This window comes from Halichoerus grypus, chromosome 6 (genome assembly GCF_964656455.1).
Source record: "Halichoerus grypus chromosome 6, mHalGry1.hap1.1, whole genome shotgun sequence".
Lineage (NCBI taxonomy): Eukaryota > Metazoa > Chordata > Mammalia > Carnivora > Phocidae > Halichoerus > Halichoerus grypus.
The window spans coordinates 89,278,013-89,298,429 of record NC_135717.1 but is presented as its reverse complement, the minus strand read 5'-3'; the positions used below and the strand labels follow the sequence as shown (position 1 = coordinate 89,298,429).

Genomic DNA, 20,417 nt, shown 5'->3' with positions numbered 1-20,417 from the left:
TGGATTCTGTCTCTGTTGACACTTCAGACCAATTGTAGCTACAAAACTAGATTTCTTACCTAATCACCGTCTCCTGTTAAATTTCCACAGTCACCCAATCCTCAACATGTTTAAAACTGAACTCATAATTTTCACCACAGAGTTCATCTTCCTCCTTGTTCCCCACAGGGCAGAAATTTGAGAGTTATCTCATCCTCATTCCTCCCTCTTTTCTCCACCTTCATGTCTCCTCTCCATGTTGAACTTTCTAAGAATACATCCCCTCCTCTTTATTCCTCCAGTCACTTTCTACTTTAGCTTCTTTTTTTTTTTTTTAAGATTTTATTTATTTATTTGACAGTGAGAGAAAGAGAGCGAGCGAGCACGAGCAGGGGCGGGGGGAGCAGCAGAGAGAGAGGGAGAAGCAGACTCCCTGCTGAGCAGGGAGCCCAACACGGGGCTCAATCCCAGGACCCGGAGATCACGACCTGAGCCAAAGGCAGACACTTAACCAACTGAACCACCCAGGTGCCCCAGCTTCTTTTTTTTTTAAGATTTTATTTATTTATTTGAGAGAGAGAGTGTGTGCACATGAGCAGGGGGTGGGGCAGAGGGAGAAGCCTACTCCAGGCTGAGCAAAAGCCGAGGTGGGGCTCAATTCCAGGACCCTAAGATCATGACCTAAGCCAAAATCAAGAGTCAGATGCATAACTGACTGACCCACCCAGGTGCTCCCTTACTTTAGCTTCTTTTTGATTTCAAGTTTTAATCATTAACCACAGATTTAGGGGTAACTATGTGCCCAGCATTCTGTTAAGCACATTATCTGTTCTATTTTGTTTGATCCTCACAACAGCCCTACAAAATAGACTTAGATTATTTTCAAGATGTTAATAATCTTGTCAAAGGACATAAAACTAGGAAGTAGAAGAACCTCAGTTTGAATCCAAATTATTTTTATTTCTCAATTCAATTAGCTCTTTTTTGTAACAGGAGAAAATGTGGCTTTCAAAATAACCAGTTGCTACATTCATTTAACTAATTGTCTTCAAATCAGTTTCTGTGTGTGCGGAGCCAGCCATAAGCAGAGCTACTCAATAGAATATAATGCTATCATGTGAACCACATATGTAACTTAAAACTTTCTAGTAGCCATGTTAAGAAGTAAAAAGAAACAGGTGAGTTATTTTAAGAATATATCTTGTTTGGGCGCCTGGGTGGCTCAGTTGGTTAAGCGACTGCCTTCGGCTCAGGTCATGATCCTGGAGTCCCGGGATCGAGTGCCGCATCGGGCTCCCTGCTTGGCAGGGAGTCTGCTTCTCCCTCTGACCCTCCTCCTTCTCATGCTCTCTGTCTCTCATTCTCTCTCTCTCTCAAATAAATAAATAAAATCTTTAAAAAAAAAAAAAAAAAGAATATAACTTGTTTAACCAGTATGTCAAAATTTTATCATTTCAACACTTACCCAATAGAAAAATTACCATGATGTTTCACATTCTTTTTTTGACCTTAGTGTTTGAAATTTCATGTGTATTTTATACATTCAACACATCTCAGCCAGGAAGCTAACTTTACAATTTACTTGATCTGTATGTAGATTCCACAAAATTTATAGTTCAAAAATAATTCCACATATCCAAGTTCCAAATACACTTAAAAGCTTTTCAATAACTGAATCAAGTACCAAAAATTCTTCCTTTATTATGCACATATATATTGACAAAACTTGTTCATCTTTTTAAAAAATTGATATAACTTTAAAGTAAAAGCATATCAGTTTCAAAACTTCTTCCATCCAAGTTAAATAAATTCAATAACTCTTCTGTTAACCCACTATTATTAACATTGAAAGAGGATAAGCAAAAATTTCTACCAAGGCACATTAAAGTCAAACTTCTGAACACTCAAGATAAAAAAATCTTTAAAGCAGTGGGGCGAAATGACACCTTATATTTAGGAGAAAATTCCAAAGACAGCACATTTCACATCAGAAACTATGAAAGCCAGGCGAAAGTGGCACAATTTTCAAGTGCTGAAAGAAAAGAACTGACAACCCAGAATTCTAGATATAGCAAAAATACACTTAGGAATGAAGGGGAACGTAAGACATTCTCAAATTAAGGAACACTAGTAGAATTTGTCACCAGCAGACCCACTCTAAAATAATGACCCAAGAAGTTCTCTAAACTTAAAACTATAGAAGGAATCATGAAATATCACATGGGAAGAAAGAACATGTAAGCAAAAATATGAATAATTACGATAGACTTTTTTCTCTTGGGTTTCCTAAAATATGTTTGATGGTTGAAACAAAAATTATAACACTATGTAATGTGGTTCCAAATATATATGTAGAGTAAATATTTAAGACAATTATATTATGAATGGAGGAGGATAAAAGAATGTAAATGGGAGTAAGATTTTGTTACTCACTTGAACTGGTCAAACAGTGACATTAGTATGATAAGTTATGTGTATGTAATACCTAGAGCAACCTTAAAAAGAGTTATACATAGAGATACTCTCAAAAACACTATAGATAAGACAAAATAGAATTCTACAAAACTTACAAGAAACCCACAAGAAGACAAGAAAAACAAAACACAAAAAATAAAAATAGAGAGAACAAATAGAAAACAAACACAGAAAATGGCAGACGTAAGCCCTAACATATCAATAATGACATCAAATGTAAATGGTCCAAATAAACAAATTAAAAGTAATATTGGCAGAGTAGACTTGAAAATAGGACTATGATATTTTAAAAGAAACTCATTTCAAATATAAAGGTATAAGCAGGTTGAAAGTAAAAGGATGCAAACATTTCTATCACACAAACATTAATTAAAAGAAAGCATAAAGGACTATATTAATATCAGATAAAGTGAACTTCAGAGCCAAAAAAAAAGAAACCCCACCAGAGCCAGAGGAACATAATATAATGATAAAAGTGCTAATCCAGGGGCGCCTGGGTGGCTCAGTCGTTAAGCGTCTGCCTTCGGCTCGGGTCATGATCCCAGGGTCCTGGGATCGAGCCCCGCATCAGGCACCCTGCTCGGCGGGAAGCCTGCTTCTCCCTCTCCCACTCTCCCTGCTTGTGTTCCCTCTCTCACTGTGTCTGTCTCTGTCAAATAAATAAATAAAATCTTTAAAAAAAAAAAAGTGCTAATCCACCAAAAGACATATTAATCCTAAATGTATATGCACCACATAACAGAGCTGAAAAATATGTGCAGCAAAAACAAATGGAAAGGAGAGGAAAAACAGACAAATCTCCAATCATAGCTAGAAACTTCAACATCGCTCCTTCAATAATTGATAGAGCAACTAGACAGAAAATCAGCAAAGATACGGAAGTCAATAGCACCATCAAACAACAAGGTCTTACCAACATTTATTGAACACTCCACCCAACAACAACAAAAAAACCCACATTATTTTCAAGTGCTCATGGAATATGTACCAAGATAAGTCATATCCTGGGCCATTAAACAAACTTCAAAATATGTTTTAAAATTTAAATCATACAGAGTATGTTTTCTGACCATTATGGAATCAAACTAAAAATCAACAGCAGAAAGAAAACAAGAAAATCTCCAAACACTTGAAAACTAAACAATACACTTCTACATGGTTCTCTTTCAAAATGGAAACCTCAAGGGAATTAAAAAATGCATTGAATTGAAAGAAAATGGAAATATATCAATTTATGGGATATAGTGAAAGCATTGCTAAAAAGGAAACTTTTAACATTAAATGAATGCATTAGAAAAGAGGGAAAGTCTCAAACCAAAAAGCTTTCACCTAGAAAAAGAAGAGCAAAGTAAATTCAAAGCAGGAGGATGGAAAAAAAAAAAAAGCAATTAAGAATAAGAGCAAGAAATGAATGAAATTAAAAACAGAATGGTACAGAAATCAAGGTAACAATGATTATTGAAAATATCAATAAAACTGATAAACCTATAGCAAGACTTATAAAGAAAAAAAGAGAAAAGACAGAATACTAATATCAATAATGAAATAGGGGATATCACTCCAGATTCTGCACACACACTACAAGAATAATAAGTTTTATTTTTATAATAAAAGAGGGGTTTAAAAACATGATAAAGATAAAATAAACTAACGGGATGCCCGGGTGGCTCAGTCGTTAAGCGTCTGCCTTGGGTTGCCTTCGGCTTGGGTCATGATCCCAGGGTCCTGGGATCGAGCCCCACGTCGGGCTTCCTGCTCCGCCAGAAGCCTGCTTCTCCCTCTCCCTTTCCCACTCCCCCTGCTTATGTTCCCTCTCTCGCTATGTCTCTGTCAAATAAATAAATAAAATCTTTAAAAGGGGGAAAAAAGCTAAAACTTAGAGAAATTAAAATAACAGCTCCTAAATTTAAACTCTTAATGTACAGGTTAGGCATGTCTTTGGCATAGCTGAAACAAGATTTGGAGAGCTAGAACATGAATTTGAAGAAATTAACCAGAATGCAGCACAGATATGGAAAAATAAAACAATATGAGAGCAGTATTAAGAACTATAGAAACTAAGATAAGAAGGTATACCTCTAATAGAACTTTAAAAAGGAAAGAATAGAGAATGAGAATATTTGAAGAGCTACTAGTTGGCACTATCCAGGAATGATCAAAGAAACCAATGCTCATAAACAGGATTATCAGTGAATCCCAACTAGAAAAATAAAAAATAACCTGGAACTTTGTGGTAGAACTGTAGAACCCAAAAGACAAAGAGATGATTTTTAAAAACCTTTAGACAGAAAATAAAAAAGAATCGTGATTAGGGATGCTTGGGTGGCCAGTTGGTTGGGCATCTGACTCTTGGTTTCTGCTCGGGTCATGATCTCAGGGTGGTGGGATCTGGGATTGAGCCCCACGCGGGACTCAGCATAGAGTCTGCTGGAGATTCTTTCCCTCTCCGTCTCCCCCTACCACTGCTTCTCTGCTTGTGCTCACTCTCTCTCTCTCTTAAATAAGTAAATAAATAAAATGTAAAAGAAAAAAAATCATGATTAGACAGATGACTTCTTGACAAGATCAATGGAAGTCAGATAGGAGACTATGTCTTCAGAGTCCTGTCACCCTAAAATTGTACCTAGTGAAAATTGTCTTTAAACATCTAAAAAGATTCTTTTTTTTTAATTTTTAAAAATTTTTAAAAAATTTTTTCACAGGTTTATATTTTAATACTTTTTCTATTATTGCTCTATATTTCTCTATTTGGTTCAGAGGGTGATTTGATGAGTCAAATATAGCAAGCACTGTCTTGGCTGGATATACAATTTTATGCCATTTTGAAAATTCTCTGTTTTTTATTATGTTAATCACCATACATTACATCATTAGTTTTTGATGTAGTGTTCCATGATTCATTGTTTGCATATAACACCCAGTGCTCCATTCAATACGTGCCCTCTTTAATACCCATCCCCCCACCACCTCCCCTCTAGAACCCTCAGTTTGTTTCTCAGAGTCCATAGTCTCTCATGATTTGTCTCCCCCTCCGATTCCCCCCCCTTCATTCTTCCCCTCCTGCTATCTTCTTCTTTTTTTTTTTTCAACGTATAATGTATTATTTGTTTCAGAGGTACAGGTCTGTGATTCAACAGTCTTACACAATTCACAGCGCTCACCATAGCACATACCCTCCCCAATGTCTATCACCCAGCCACCCCATCCCTCCCACGCCCCACCACTCCAGCAACCCTCAGTTTGTTTCCTGAGATTAAGAATTCCTCATACCAGTGAGATCATATGATACATGTCTTTCTCTGATTGACTTATTTCGCTCAGCATAATAACTTCTAAAGAGATTCTTAACACAACTCTCTTTTTTAAAGTTTTTATTTATTTATTTATTTGAGAGAGAGCAAGAGAGAGAGAGAGAGAGCACAAGCAGGGGGAGGGGCAGAAGGAGAGGGAGCCTGCCGTGGGGCTCTATCCCAGGACCCTGGGATCATGACCTGAGCCAAAGGCAGATGCTTAACCGACTGAGCCACCCAGGCACCCCTTAACATAACTCTCAATAAGAGCAATGTGGTTAGAACTCTACCAGAATATAATTCCTCACCTATTAAATAACCCAAAGTCTAAAAGTTGAACAACAGATTCTGTATGAGGGGCTGTGAAGAACCAGGTACTCTCACACATTCCACGTGGGGATTGCCTCACATGACCTAAGGCCAAGGTAGGTAATCTAGCAATGTCCATTAAAACTATAGCTTGCATTTACTCTTTGACCCAAATATCTCCCTTCTGGGAATCTATTTCTCATAAGCACTTATACAACTGTACAATAACACATGCACAAGGTTATTCCTTGTAGCAGTATTTCTAATAGCCAAAGATAGGGGAAAATCCGTGTTCATAACATAAGAGACTGCCTCTTACAATAAAAATGAAAAATCTACAAGATGAAATACTGTGCAGCTATTTTAAAAATAAGAATGAAGAAGATCTCTATGTACAGATGTGGAAATACTTCTAGGATTTTTACCATTAAGTGATGTCAGTGGATAAGAAAGTAGCTTAAAAGGAACATATATATATATATATATGTTATGAATATATATACATATATATATATGAATATATATACATATATATATGAATATATATATATTCATCTATTTATTTAAAAAGCTGGAATAATTAAAGTAAAACTAATAAGAATTGTTACCTATGTAAGGTAGATGGAACAGAATAGAGGGGGACAATGATTAGAATGAAGTTATATAGATCACTTTTTATATTTCATTGCTTGTTTCTTATTGATTTGTAGATGTTTGGTTTTTGAAAGATTTTATTTATTTATTTGAGAGAGAGAGAGTGCGCACAAGCAGGCAGAACAGCAGAAGGAGAGGGAGAAGCAGGCTCCCCGCTGAGCAGGGAGCCCGACGTGGGGCTCGACATGGGGCTCAATCCCAGAACCCTGGGATCATGACCTGAGCTGAAGGCAGATACTTAACTGACTGAGCCACCCAGGTGCCCCTATTTGTAGATGTTTTAAGGTAATCTGCACATATTAATCTTCTGGCAATTACACATAGTACAGTTATTTCTCTGAATTGTATTTTCACTTTCTTTAAAGTGCACTTGATGAGTAGAAGTTCTTAATTCTAATGCAGGAGGAAAAAACTAGCTTTCCCTTTGTGATTTTTACATTTTTGTGTTTGTTTTACAAAACATACCCTCCATAAACATTTAAAAACAGATCATTCCCATCTTATATAAACTCTTTCAAAGAATAAAAAGAGAAATAATATATTTGAACTCATGAGATTCATACAACCTTGACACTCCAAGCCAAACAAAAATAGTCCTTTCTCATAGTATGAGTGTAAATTACAGACCAATATCACTCAAGACATAGCTGCAAAAATACAAGTAAAATATTAGCAAACCAAATCTCGCAATGTATAAATAAGAAAATAAATATATTATGACCAAGTGGGATATATTGCAGGAATCGTTCAACATGATAAAATATGCTGATATAACTTTCTCATTAAAAAATAAAAGTAGAAAAAGCATTTGATCATCTCAATAGATGCAGACACACAATTAAAGCATTGCTTTATGATTAAAAACTTGGAAAACTTGAAATAGAAGAAAATATCATTAACATGATAAAAGAATCTAAATAACATAAAAACTATTAGAGTGAACATCACACTTAATGGTGAAATGTTAAAAAGCATTATCTTTAAAATAAACATAGCAAGACATACACTGTTAGGTGAAAACAAGAAATAAGAAAGGAGGGGAAATCATATAAAAACTTACCTTCCCACATAGGCAAATTAAAATGCACAATCTCCCTACTCCTGTTTAAAACAACATACTAAAAAAAGAAAAAAGAAAAATATCATTTAGTAAACAATGTTTTCATATACAGAAAACTTATTTTATCTACTACATTAATTAGTATGTAATAAAAGTTTAGCAAGGTTGTCAGATATAAGATCAAAATAAAAACTTTTTTTTTTTAAGATTTTATTTATTTATTTGAGAGAGAGAGAGAGAGTGAGAGAGAGAGAGCACGAGAGGGGGGAGGGTCAGAGGGAGAAGCAGACTCCTCGCTGAGCAGGGAGCCCAATGCGGGACTCGATCCTGGGACTCCAGGATCATGACCTGAGCCAAAGGCAGTTGCTTAACCAACTGAGCCACCCAGGCACCCCAAAATAAAAACTTTTAATTTCCATCCACAATTACAGATTTAAATATAACTTGCAATTCACTTACAATAACAAATATATAGGAGTTATGAATAATTCTTATAAATAATGTACAATATTCTTATGTATATAATTGTAAAACTTCATTTAGATACATCAATAAAGATGTAAGTGAAAGGACAGACTTACCATGTTCTTGAATAAGAAGTCTCATTAAAGATTTCAAATATCCCCAAGTGGATTATGCTCATAGTTTTTAACCTTTACACTACCCCCTAAAGACACTATGGAATAATTTTCTTCTTTTTTTTTTTTTTACAAGTAAGGAGGTTTATATTGTCTTTCTGGCTTCTTCATCTACATCCTAAAGTATTTTGCACTTCACCCAAGTGTAATAATGAAAAAGGAAAAATAGAAGAATACAAGTTCTATATTTGTTTGGAGACAATATTGAAGTCTGATTGTAATCATATTTAAAAATGCGAAATAATTGCCAGGAGATTATGGTCATCAGGAAATTAATATTGAAAACTATAATAAACCACCTTTATAAGGCTTTGTACTTTTCACATTACTGTCAAATCCACCTTTTTTAATTCCTCAAGGTCCTTTAAAAAATCTATTTATTCAATGAATATTTATTGAATTTTGACTACATTGTTTGAGAAGATAGAGATACAGAAATGAGTAAGACAGTTTAATTCCTTGAATTAATAGAGCTTAAACTACATTGTTTGAGGAGATGGAGATACAGAAATGAGTAAGACAGCTTAATTCCTTGAATTAGTAGAGCTTAAATGGGGGAGGCAAATTAATTCATTAATTAACAAGATAGTATTAAATGATGATCCCTCTTATAAAGAAAATAAGGCAAGGTAATATAATAGAGAATGGCTAGGGGAAAGAGGTATTTTTTAAACTGAGTAATCAAAAGAAATGCCTCTAGGAGGTGCCATTTGAGCTGAAATCTGGTAACAGGAAGGACACTGTCTTGGGGCCAGCTGCCTGTGGAAGGAACAGCAAATGCAAACCACCCATAAGTCGTGGAACTTTCTAACCAAGGCAGAGAGTGATAGGAGATGAGACCAGCAATGTAGCAAGAGGATTATCATGTAGAGTAGTGGTTCTCCAAGTCTGGTGCATCTTGGTAAGTGTCCACAAGACATTTTAAGAGGTCAGCAAAGGCAAAACTATTTTCCTTTCATAAGAATACTAAGATAACATTTGCCTTTTCTTCTTTTCTCTTTTGTTGACATTAGTGTTAATAGCTCAAAAGCAATGGTAGGTAAGACTGCTGTAACCTCAGCACAAATCCCCGAATGATACTAGTAGTTGTTATATTCTTCACTCACCACATATCGTTTGTATGATTGAGTCGCAAGCTAGTCACCTCAAGAACGCACTGACAGTATTTGTTACCAATGTTGAAATTTGAGCACACAAGTGAAAATTAAAATTTCAGAAAACTTGGATCAGCTACTATGAGCTTAACATCTTCCTGATACGGAAAGACTTTTCTAATGAGATCAAGGATGATATAACAAATGTGATATTTTGGTATTGTATAATGAAATGTGTTAACATTTGAAAGATCTGCATAACTGTAAACAATATTTTCCAGATTAGCCAATGCATGATGTGTACAAGATAGCCCAATAGATTTTAATATATCAGAGTATGAAAGTTCCTTGATATAGTTCCAGATTTCAGATTGCAACAAACATTTAACAAACTACCACTTGTCAGGGGCACCTGGGTGGCTCAGTCGGTTGAGTGTCCATCTCTTGGTTTCGGCTTAGGTCATGATCTCTCTCTCTCTCTCTCTCAAATAAATACATAAATCTTAAAAAAAAAAAAAAGAAAAGAAACTACCACTTGTTAGGTTTGAATATAGAAACAGACTATCTTCAAATATCTGAAAAGGCTATTAAAATACTGCTCCCATTTTTAGCTATGTATCTATGTGAGGCCAGGTTTTCTTCATATGCGTCAATCAAAAACAACAAAAAGATTGAGTGCAGAAGTAGATACAAGAATCCAACTGCCTAAGACAAAATCAGAGAGAGAGACCAACCATAAGAAACTTTTAACTATAGAAAACAAACAGAGGGTTGCTGGAGGGGAGGTAGGTGGGGGTATGGGGTAACTGGGTGATGGGCATTAAGGAGGGTACTTGATGTAATGAGCACTGAGTGTTATATGCAACTAATGAATCACTAAACTCTACCTCTGAATCTAGCAATACATTATATGTTAATTAATTGAATTTAAATAAATAAATGGAGTTGAATGCTGAACTGACTGAGCCACCCAGGCACCCCAAGAAATAAATTTCTGTTGTTTATAAAAAAAAAAATTCCAGCTGTCTTCTATTAAAAGATTTGCAAAAAATGTAAGATAATGCCATAATTCCCATCAACTTTTTTTTCAATTATTTTTATTATTTATTTGTCAGAGAGAGAGAGCATAAGCAGGGGGAGTGGCAAGCAGAGGGAGAAGCAGGCTCTCTGCTGAGCAAGGAACCCGATGCGGGACTGGATCCCAGGACCCCAGGATCATGACCTGAGCTGAAGGCAGATGCTTAACCGACTGAGCCACCTAGGCATCCCAACTTTTTTTGTTGTTGTTTTAGAAAATACAGTTTTTTCCGTAAAAATATATATTGATGTTAACACATAATGGGCTTAATGTTATTATTTATAATTAAATAACAAACTTGTTAATGTTTTCTTCCTTTTTTCTTTTTTAAATTTTATTTTAATTCTAGTATAATTAACATATAGTGTTATATTAGTTTCGGGCATACAGTATAGTGATTCAGCAATTCTATACATTACTCAGCGCTCATCAAGATAAGTGTACTCTTAATCCCCTTTACCTATTTCACCCATCCCCCCATCCACCTCCTGTCTGGCAACCACCAGTTTGTTCTTTATATTTAGGAGTCTGTTTTTTGGTGTGTCTTACTTTTCTTTGCTTGTTTTGTTTCTTAAATTCCACATATGTGGGGCTCCTGGGTGGCTCAGTCGGTTAAGTGTCCAACTCTTGGTTTCAGTTCATGTCGTGATCTCAGGGTCGTGAGATTGAGCCCTGAGTCAGGCTGCATGCACAGCACAGAGTCTGCTTGAGCTTCTCTCTCTCCCTCTCCCTCTGCCCCTTCCCCCCACTTCTAAAATAAATAAATAAATATTTTAATTCCATATATGAGTGAAATCATATGGTATTTGTCCTTCTGACCTATTTCACTTAACATTTTACTCTCTACATCCATCCATGTTGCTGCAAATGCCAAGATTTCATTCTTTTTTATGGCTAAATAATATTCTATTATATATATTATTTATCACATCATATTTATCCATTTATCTATCAATGGATACTTTGGCTGCTTCCGTAATTTGGCTAAATTCTAAATTCTTTCCTGGTTATTTAAGTTGGTCTAATTTCTTGTCCTGCAGCCAACTCCCAACCCCCAGTCTCTGTTAATAGGCACAGAGAAGAAAGAGCTTTGCCTCTGGCCTGTGGCAAAATCCATCCAAATTCTGGCTCTATCACTTAGCACACATGTGATCTTGGGCCCAGAGAGCTTCCTTCCTCCATAAAATAGAGATTAAAAAACTCTCCAAAGTACGGTTGGGAAGTTAATTAAATAATGACTATAAAAAGGACCATTGGAATAGCAAGTGCCCAGTAGGTGCTCAATGAAAGGCAGATGTTAATCCTTATGCCATTTAAGTTTCCTCCCTCTTATACTTCACTGACCCTTCCATGATTTTTCAGGCTCTTTTCTTCAAGCCCAATAATTTCTATGTTAAATATAGATATGCTATTTGTTTGTTGTCTGCCTCACACATAGAAATCTTTTAAGTGAACAGTTATCAGCAAAGGAGGCAAAGCCGGTTTGATGAAGTCCAACTCTGTCCCCTGTTTAGACCTCCATATTTTCATCCTTATCTTCTATTCATCTTTCCTGAGCTTCTAACCTAGGTCCTCAACCCTCTCCATCCTTCACCATGCTTTTCACATGTTCCATTTGGGGAATTTCTTGTTCTTCATCTGAGTATACCATTTCAGGAATCCTTCAACTTGAACAGGGAGAATTTGAAACTTGTATCTCAACTGCTGTCATCTCTGACTCCCTTTTTAAAGTTAAACTCAAGTTTCCATCAGCAGCACCACACACATTATATAGCAATAAATAACACCAAGAAGACTGATACCAGAAACTTGATCGACTTCCATTTTCTCATAATAAAATCCAAACCTCTTGCATCATTGTTACCATTCCTGCTAATTTCATGTTTATGTTTCAGTCAACCCTTAAAGCTTTCTCTCTAAAATCTTGCCAAGAATTCTCACTAGCTCCCACATTCCCATCATCAGTGGGATTGTATTTTCTTTCCAGACAAATCTACAGCTTTGTACTTTGTTTTGTTGACTCAGCTTCTGCTTCTCTGGCAAACACCTTAAACACTCTTTCTTTTTATTTCACTGGCATGTTGTGGGTGCTCGCTGTAAATGGGCTTGGCTTCTTTCTCATGTCTCACTTATCAGGGTCATTTAATCACTGTCTAGATCTCTGAGAATTTAAAAGCCTATAAAGATGTTTGAGACCTGAGAGAAAAGAATCTTGGCTCTGAAATACAAAAATAAAATAAAATAACTGTAAAGTCAAAACTGATACTTTATATTTTATTCCAATAGCAAAACTACAAAAGGTCTTTCAAGTTTTAAAAGAAAAATGATACGTGTGCAATGTGGTTACATTTAATACACTTGATATATTGTGTCTTTGGGCAATCAATTTTTGCAATCTTGAAGGATTAAGAACACTTTTTTATCCCCTTGATCTTCTTATCACTTTAAATCCAATCCTATTTCATCAGGCATTTGTTCATCCTTCAAATAATTTTGACAAATTTTAAACATTTGACAAATTAATTTTTCCTCATATATATAACATGAAAAGGAATATCTACCACTCTACATTTCGGAACTTCTGTTTCTTTCTTTCAAATATATCCTGGCTCACTGTAAATATACTTCAGGCAATAAAGAAATATATCTACATAAATGTAGTGGATTTCCAAAAATTTGTTTTAGGGATAATTTCTAAACCACATCTAGCCATACCATCATTTCTTGGATACAATTGAAATTTCTTCCCACTGTCATTTTTTCGTAATATAGTAAAGCTGGCATATGCTTAAAGTTTTCAATTAACTTCAATTAAATACAATTTTAATTGAAGTGAGAAAAGAAATACCTACTGTGCACAGAAGTGGCACAAAGGAAGGATTAATCAATTCTGCTGTTTAGAGAATGGCATTTGGAATAACAATAACTAGCATGTTGAGGACCGAGTGTGTGATAAGCACTTTCTAATGCCATTTTCTAATTTAATTAACCCAAACTTCTCCACACTGGAATCTGCAAAGTTCACAGCAACAGTAGTAACTTAATTTTTACTTGTTGTTGCTCCTGTGTTTCTAAAAATTGCTGGGCACATCTTGCATATTGTCCAGTAAGCCTTCTTGTGCTGTGTATTGCTACAGGCCACAGTGCATGAGGGCCCCCGCGGGTCCTGCCCTCTGGCAGGTGCAATCTGCTAATACACAGAAGTCCCCATCTGGGTGCTGCCACAGCTCCAACAGGCCCTGACACAACCATGCAGGATCCTCAGAGTGCCAGAGCAGTGTGCCCACCTTTGACCAAGTGGAGAATAGCATCCCTCTCTGTTATGTGATGGAGTTTATTATGGGGCCGCTAGGAAATGACATCTGTGACTGAATATTCTAAGTGTCACATTGTTCTTTCACTTTTTCATCCCAGGGCTTTTTTCTCCCCTGAACTAAAACATGCATTTATGGGCTGGTCCAGAAACAGATTTGAGTAATATGGCCACTAAGCTCTACGGTTCGATGATTGGCAGTGTCCCTGAGAATGAGTTACCTCCAATGTGGCTCTTCAACACCAGGTAAGTGGATATTGTTTGGGCAAACCCCATCAATCATCTGGCACATCGATCCATGGCCAAATTCCAACAAAGGTTGCCACTCAGGCTTATTGGCTAGAAGAGAAATTTATTTTAATTTATTTTAGAAATGAGAAAAACAAAGATCAGCAAATTTAGGTAATCTGCCCAAGTTCATATGCTTAGGAAATAGCCAAAACAAGATTCAAAATCCAGCTCCAAGTTTTGTGGGTTTTGGGGGGTTTTGTTTAAGAATATCAAACTACTTCCTGGAACTCAGAGAAGCTCTTCTTTACCTCAGATATACCATTCTGTTCTTTAAATGCTTTTCCTGCCTTTCCAACCACCTGCTAAGGAGGCATCCATAAATAAAACCAGCAATCTCTGTTCATGAGGAGTTTACACTTCAGGGAACTGATCACTGTCTTCTTTCCTCCTTTCCCAAGCTATTATTTTAACCCATATAACAATGAGGAAGTAATCCTTCAGCCACCCCAGGGAGGAAAAGCAAGAGTAATACTTGACTTCTCTATAGGGAAATACAGAGCTCCTTTCTCAGGACTGAAACATCAGCCCAACTAACCCCTTTGGCAGCTTAGGAAATGGACTGTGCCTTTTTTTGTCTGTTGTGTTTGAGGTAAGAGAAGACAAATCAAGCTATTTCTGGAACGTAGACAACATTGTTACAGCTGAGCCACACTACTAGGGACTCCAACACTTACTTCCTGTAGTATGCAAACACAGCCACCTGGACGGAGGAGCTAACCCGAGAGTCACTAGGAAACTTAACAGATTTCTAACTACCCCTGGCAAGTGTGTAACAATCCCCTCCTCCAGCCCTTCCTGAGCACAGAGGAATACTGTACAAAATGGGCTTGGGAAGGTGGGAGAGGAAGACGCTGCTCAAGGATTAAACAGAGTTTTTCTTAGAATGGGTAAGGGGGAAGACTCCAGGAAAGGACTCTGATGAGGGAAAGAAACGAATTTGCAGCCTGACACATCTCAGGCGCTGGTGCTAGCTTGGGATACATAGCCCTCGTCTGCGATAGTGATGCAGGGATCAGGAGGGTCACCCTTCCTTGTGATCTAGATAAGATTACTTTGAATCTCATTCCATACTAGTAGAAAGTCTAAAAGTCCTCCCCAATATTTTGTTAAATCCTGAAGTCTTGAGTTATCATGATCATCTCTGACTTCAGACTCCTGCATCTGCAAATCACCTAGCCATCCTGTTTCTGTTCTTACCCTATCAGTCCGGATGCATCCCAGCACCTTTCTGTAATTCCCACCAATATGGCACAGATTTGACTGAAGGTTTGGGAAGAGTTAACCAGTTTTTTTTTGAAGATTTTATTTATTTATTTGACAGAGAGAGACACAGTGAGAGAGGGAACACAAGCAGGGGGGAGTGGGAGAGGGAGAAGCAGGCTTCCCGCGGAGCAGGGAGCCCGATGCGGGGCTCGATCCCGGAACCCTGGGACCACAACCTGAGCCGAAGGCAGACGCTTAATGACTGAGCCACCCAGGCGCCCCCAAGAATTAACCAGTTTTATCAGTTTTAAATTCCCACTAGAATACAGTTCTCACAAAGGCAGACATCTGATCATGCATACAATAGCTCCAGTGCTGAAAACAGTGAAGAGAATGCTCAGTGAATAGCTGTAGGCATAAAGTGAGGCATCTTTTCCTCAAGGAAAATACAAGCAACCTCTATTTATTTTATACATCTTTGTTCTTAAAAGTCTTCAACCCGTCCCACTAGGCCTTTTTCACTGGCCATTTTTTTTCTATATCACTTCCAGCCTCTCTCCACCTTGCTAGTTCCTCTTTCCATCTCTCCTCCTTACTCCCTTCTTCCTGGATTGGCCCTGGGAACTTCAGATTTTCCTCATTTTATTATGTAAAACAATTTGTATTTCCCTATGCCTAATTCCCAAGGTTTACATATCCAAAACCACTTGAGTACTCAGCAAAACCTCATAGCCTTTTTGCTACCTGAATCCTTCTGGCATTATGTTATCCTATGTAAGGCTGGAAAGTATTTGCTTTGCAGGGAAAAAAAAAAATCAATGAAGGCAGGAATCATTTAAAAGTATATCTTTATACCTTAAATTTTTAATTTTATGTTAAAGCATATACATGTTCACTTATTTGCCAGTTGGTTGACGTTAGGCCAAGGGGTTTTCTTTGTGCAGGAGTCCCCCTGATCGGAGCTCTGAATCAGCTTTCTGAAGTAAACCAAACCCCTAGAGTATTTTCTATGATTTTCAGTGTTTGCTGTTTGCAGACAATTGACAAATTCTATAAAGGCAGATTATTTTTAGGTTTTTTATGTTATTCCTCAGTGCTTTATAGCAGTCTTCCCACAGCACTTTTCTTAGTAATTTGCCTTTAAGATTTCCAAAATTTTTCATATGTATTCTTATCAGATTACATAACATTTAATTGGGGACATAGCTTCGTAAGTAAATTTGGCAAATTTGGACACAAACACAAGGGACTCTTGGTAAGCAAACAACTTCACTACCGGGAGCAGAAGTGCACATGACTGCTGGCTCCCAGCATCCGGTGTTTGTTTCAGTTTGAGTCTATTCAGTCATCAGTTAAGAAACATGTCACTGGGGCGTGTGGGTGGCTCAGTCGGTTAAGCATCTGCCTTCGGCTCAGGGCATGATCCCAGATCACGAGCCCCACAGCGGGCTGTCTGCTCGGCGGGGAGCCTGCTTCTCCCTCTGCTTGTGCTCTCTCTCTCTCTGTCAAATCAATAAATAAAATCTTAAAAAAAAAAAAAAAAAAGGTGTTACTGTTGCCATTTCTTGTCAATAAATTCAGATCAGAATTTCTAACTTTGTACTTACTAAAAAAAAAATGTCATGTTTTAGTTCCCTTAGCTGGTAAAATTCCTTTTGAAAAACTCATTGTTGCATCGCCACTGAGATCACAAGACAGAGGAACCCTCGGGCTGCTCTGCTGTGGAGGCAGAGATGCAGGGCCCCTCCAGTCCTGAAGGTGAGAAGGAGAGCTTAGCAGGAAGCCTGCAAGAGAGACCCGAAGTGTTGCTAGAAGCAAAAGGGTGGCACGTACAAGCAGCTTACTCAGTCACCCCTTCCCATATGGAGTCATTTCTCTTCTTTTCTCCTGTCTTTGAGAGGATTTGTGTCCTGTTGAGGAGTGTGTCTTTAACTCTGCCAACTCCGGTGTTTTATTATTTGCTTTTGACCCTTGAAACTTTCCCAGCAAACCTGCCTCCCTTTAATTATGATCTACGTACTAGTAGTTTTAGGATCCGGGAAGGGCTGTTATCTTGGGTCTTCCCATTCGGAAATCTTTTCCTGGCTACGTGCCCTAATCAGAGGATTCCCAGAACTGCATGTACCTTCTGTTTTCATATCTGAATTAAAAGCACCCGGCATGGGACGCCTGAGTGGCTCAGTTGGTTAAGCGTCTGCCTTCGGCTCGGGTCATGATCCCAGGGTCCTGGGATTGAGTCCCACATCGGGCTCCTTGCTCAGCAAGGAGCCTGCTTCTCCCTCTGCCTGCCTCTGTCTCTCTCTCTCTGATAATAAATAAAATCTTAAAAAAAAAAAAAAAAAGCATCCGGCAGTTTTCTACCTCATTTTCCCCACCACCACCACCACCCCCCGACATGGCTTTCGTTCACATTTGCAATTTCCAGACCAAACGAACAAAAGCAAAAAGTCGACTCTCTCCTACAATAGGAAGTGGCAAGAGCAACAAATTAAGTTAGAAAACCACTGCTTGAGTCCCAACTTGGCCGCCAGATGTGCAACATATAAAACCATTACCCGTAGCAGAGGTTAATCAGCCTTGGGATGGCCATGTGCCTCTCTTGCGACCTGGTGTTCCAGTCTTCCTGACATCACTCCCCAGGGAACACCCACTCCTGACCTCCTGACCTCTATCAGTCACCCACCACCACCCACCCCACCCCATAGAATAATCCCAGCATCTTCCTTCTAAATCAAAGCTAAATTCTGTGAAGTCGGAGTATCCACTCTCCTCCCTGCAGGAGACACCACGATTGAACCCGCCCTCTTCCACATCAACCATCCCACCGACATGGGCCTTTAGTGTCCCATCTTCTCCAGCATGTTTCATTCCCAAACTGATATGCCACAATCAACAAATGCCTCAGTATCTTTGATCTCTTCGTGGGCTCTTCCCTATACCTCCTGGCTATGCTGGGATTAGGAGGAGCGATATCTTAGGGATGGGGTACACACAGGTACAAAGGCCCTGGTGATATCTTGTATCTTAAACTATAATGTATGTACATGAGGGTTCATTTTATGATTCTTTTAATTTGTATATATTCATTTCAGACTATGCCTTTATATGAATTATGTACTTCATAATTTAACAATTTTTTTAAAAAACCAGCCTGTGTTTCTTTGAGGCAGACACCGTCCAGCCATGATACTCTCCATCCCTTTTGGTCAACCCCTGTTGAGTGCTAAAGGACTGGTTGTTCTCCCTAATTTATTGTTACATGAATAGATCTTCCCATAATTCTACTCTTTCTGGTTACCACTCGATTTCTCCCCTCTGCTTCTGGTAAGAGAAGCATAACTTCCACTTGTTTTCAATAACTGAGTACATTTCTAGAACCAGCCTATCCTTCAGGTTCCCGTCTACTATAAAATGATGAGAATCACAACTAGTACCATTCAATTTTACTAATCCCTTCTATTGAGGTTTAGTTTATTGAGTACCCAAAATGCATTTCTTATTCTACCTGGGATGAACAGTAGAACCAGCTAGGCTAAGTCAGGGGAACCAGAGAGTTACACCAGGCAATCACTGTCCTATCCCAGGAGGTCTGAAGACAGACTTCTTATAATCACTCACAGGATCTCTCTCAAGTCATGTCCTGAGCAAGTCCTGCAATGGGGGATGTAACTCCCAATGGCAAGGTGTCATCAGCTGGACTAGAGGACCAGGCAAGTGACCTGAAGAATGGCTACACTTCAGATTTTATTAAAAAAAATATTTGGAAGGTCACCATCACTTTGATTGATTGAATTTATCAGCAAACACATATTATATTTGGTGACTTTTACAGTGTAAATAGTGTTACCTCTGGGGAAAAGTTATACTGCTAGTTAACACTTATTTTTCAAAACTTTTAAGTTTTTTCCCCAACTTTATTGAGGTATAATTAACAAATAAAAATTGTATGTATTTAAGATTTCCAACTTGATGTTTTGATATATGTATACATTTTGAAATAAGCACCACAATCAAGCTAGTTAACATATCCATCACCACATATAATTACCATTTTCTTTTGTGGGGGGGAGCGGTGAAAACACTTAAAAATTTATCCTCTTAGCACATTTCAAGTATACAATACAATATTGTTAACTATAGTTCCATTGCTATACATTAGATCTTCAAGACTTGCTCATGTCCCATAACTGGAACTTTGTATTCCCTGACCAAGAGCTCCTCATTTCCCTCTCCCCTCAGTCCTTGGCAGATACCATTCTACTCTCCGCTTCTATGAGTTTGACTCTTTTAGATTGCACATATAAGTGAGTTCATGTATTTGTCTTTCTGTGTCTGTCTTATTTCATTCAGCATAATGTCCTTTAAGTTCCTCCACACTGTTGCAAATGGCAGGATTTCCTTCTTTCTCATGGCTGAATAATATTCCATTGTGTGGAATATCTATCCATATCTATACATATATAGACACACACATTTTATATATTTATTTATATATAAATATATAATGTAATTATATGTTATAATTATTATAATATAATATATATTTAACACATTTTACTTATCCATTCATGCATTTGATGGATGATTTTTGGAGATGATGTGAGGTAAGGGTCCAATTTCATTCTTTGCATGTAGAAATCCAGTTTTCCCAACACCACTTATTGAAGACATATCCTTTCCCCATTGTATGCTCTTGGCACCCTTGTCAATGACCAATTGATCATACTGTGTGAATTTATTTATGGGTTGTCTGTTCTGTCCCATTGGTCTATAAATATGGTTTTATGCCAGTACCACACTGTTTTGATTACTATGACTTTGTAATATATTTTTAATTCAGGATGTATGCCTCCAGTTTTGTTCTTTCTCAAGATTTCTTTACCTATTCAGAGTCTTACGTGGTTTCATACAAATTTTAGGATTGTTTTTCTATTTCTTTAAAGAATGCCATTGGGATTTTGGTAGGGATTGCATTTGCATTGAATCTGTAGATCACGTTGGGTAGTATGGACATTTTAACAATATTAATTCTT

At 37.5% G+C, this 20,417-nt stretch overlaps 1 protein-coding gene across 3 annotated transcripts in view; it reads left to right on the top strand.

Moving 5' to 3' along the window:
* The window catches only part of GUCY2C (guanylate cyclase 2C), a 121,507-nt gene that overhangs the window by 23,199 nt on the left and 77,891 nt on the right, over positions 1 to 20,417 (top strand). For all 3 annotated transcript variants that reach the window (XM_078075645.1, XM_078075643.1, XM_078075644.1), the window contains one exon: positions 13,992 to 14,136. In XM_078075645.1, coding sequence (XP_077931771.1) covers positions 14,103 to 14,136 — 34 coding nt within the window. In that variant the 5' untranslated portion in view covers positions 13,992 to 14,102. The remainder of the gene's footprint in view (positions 1 to 13,991; positions 14,137 to 20,417) is intronic.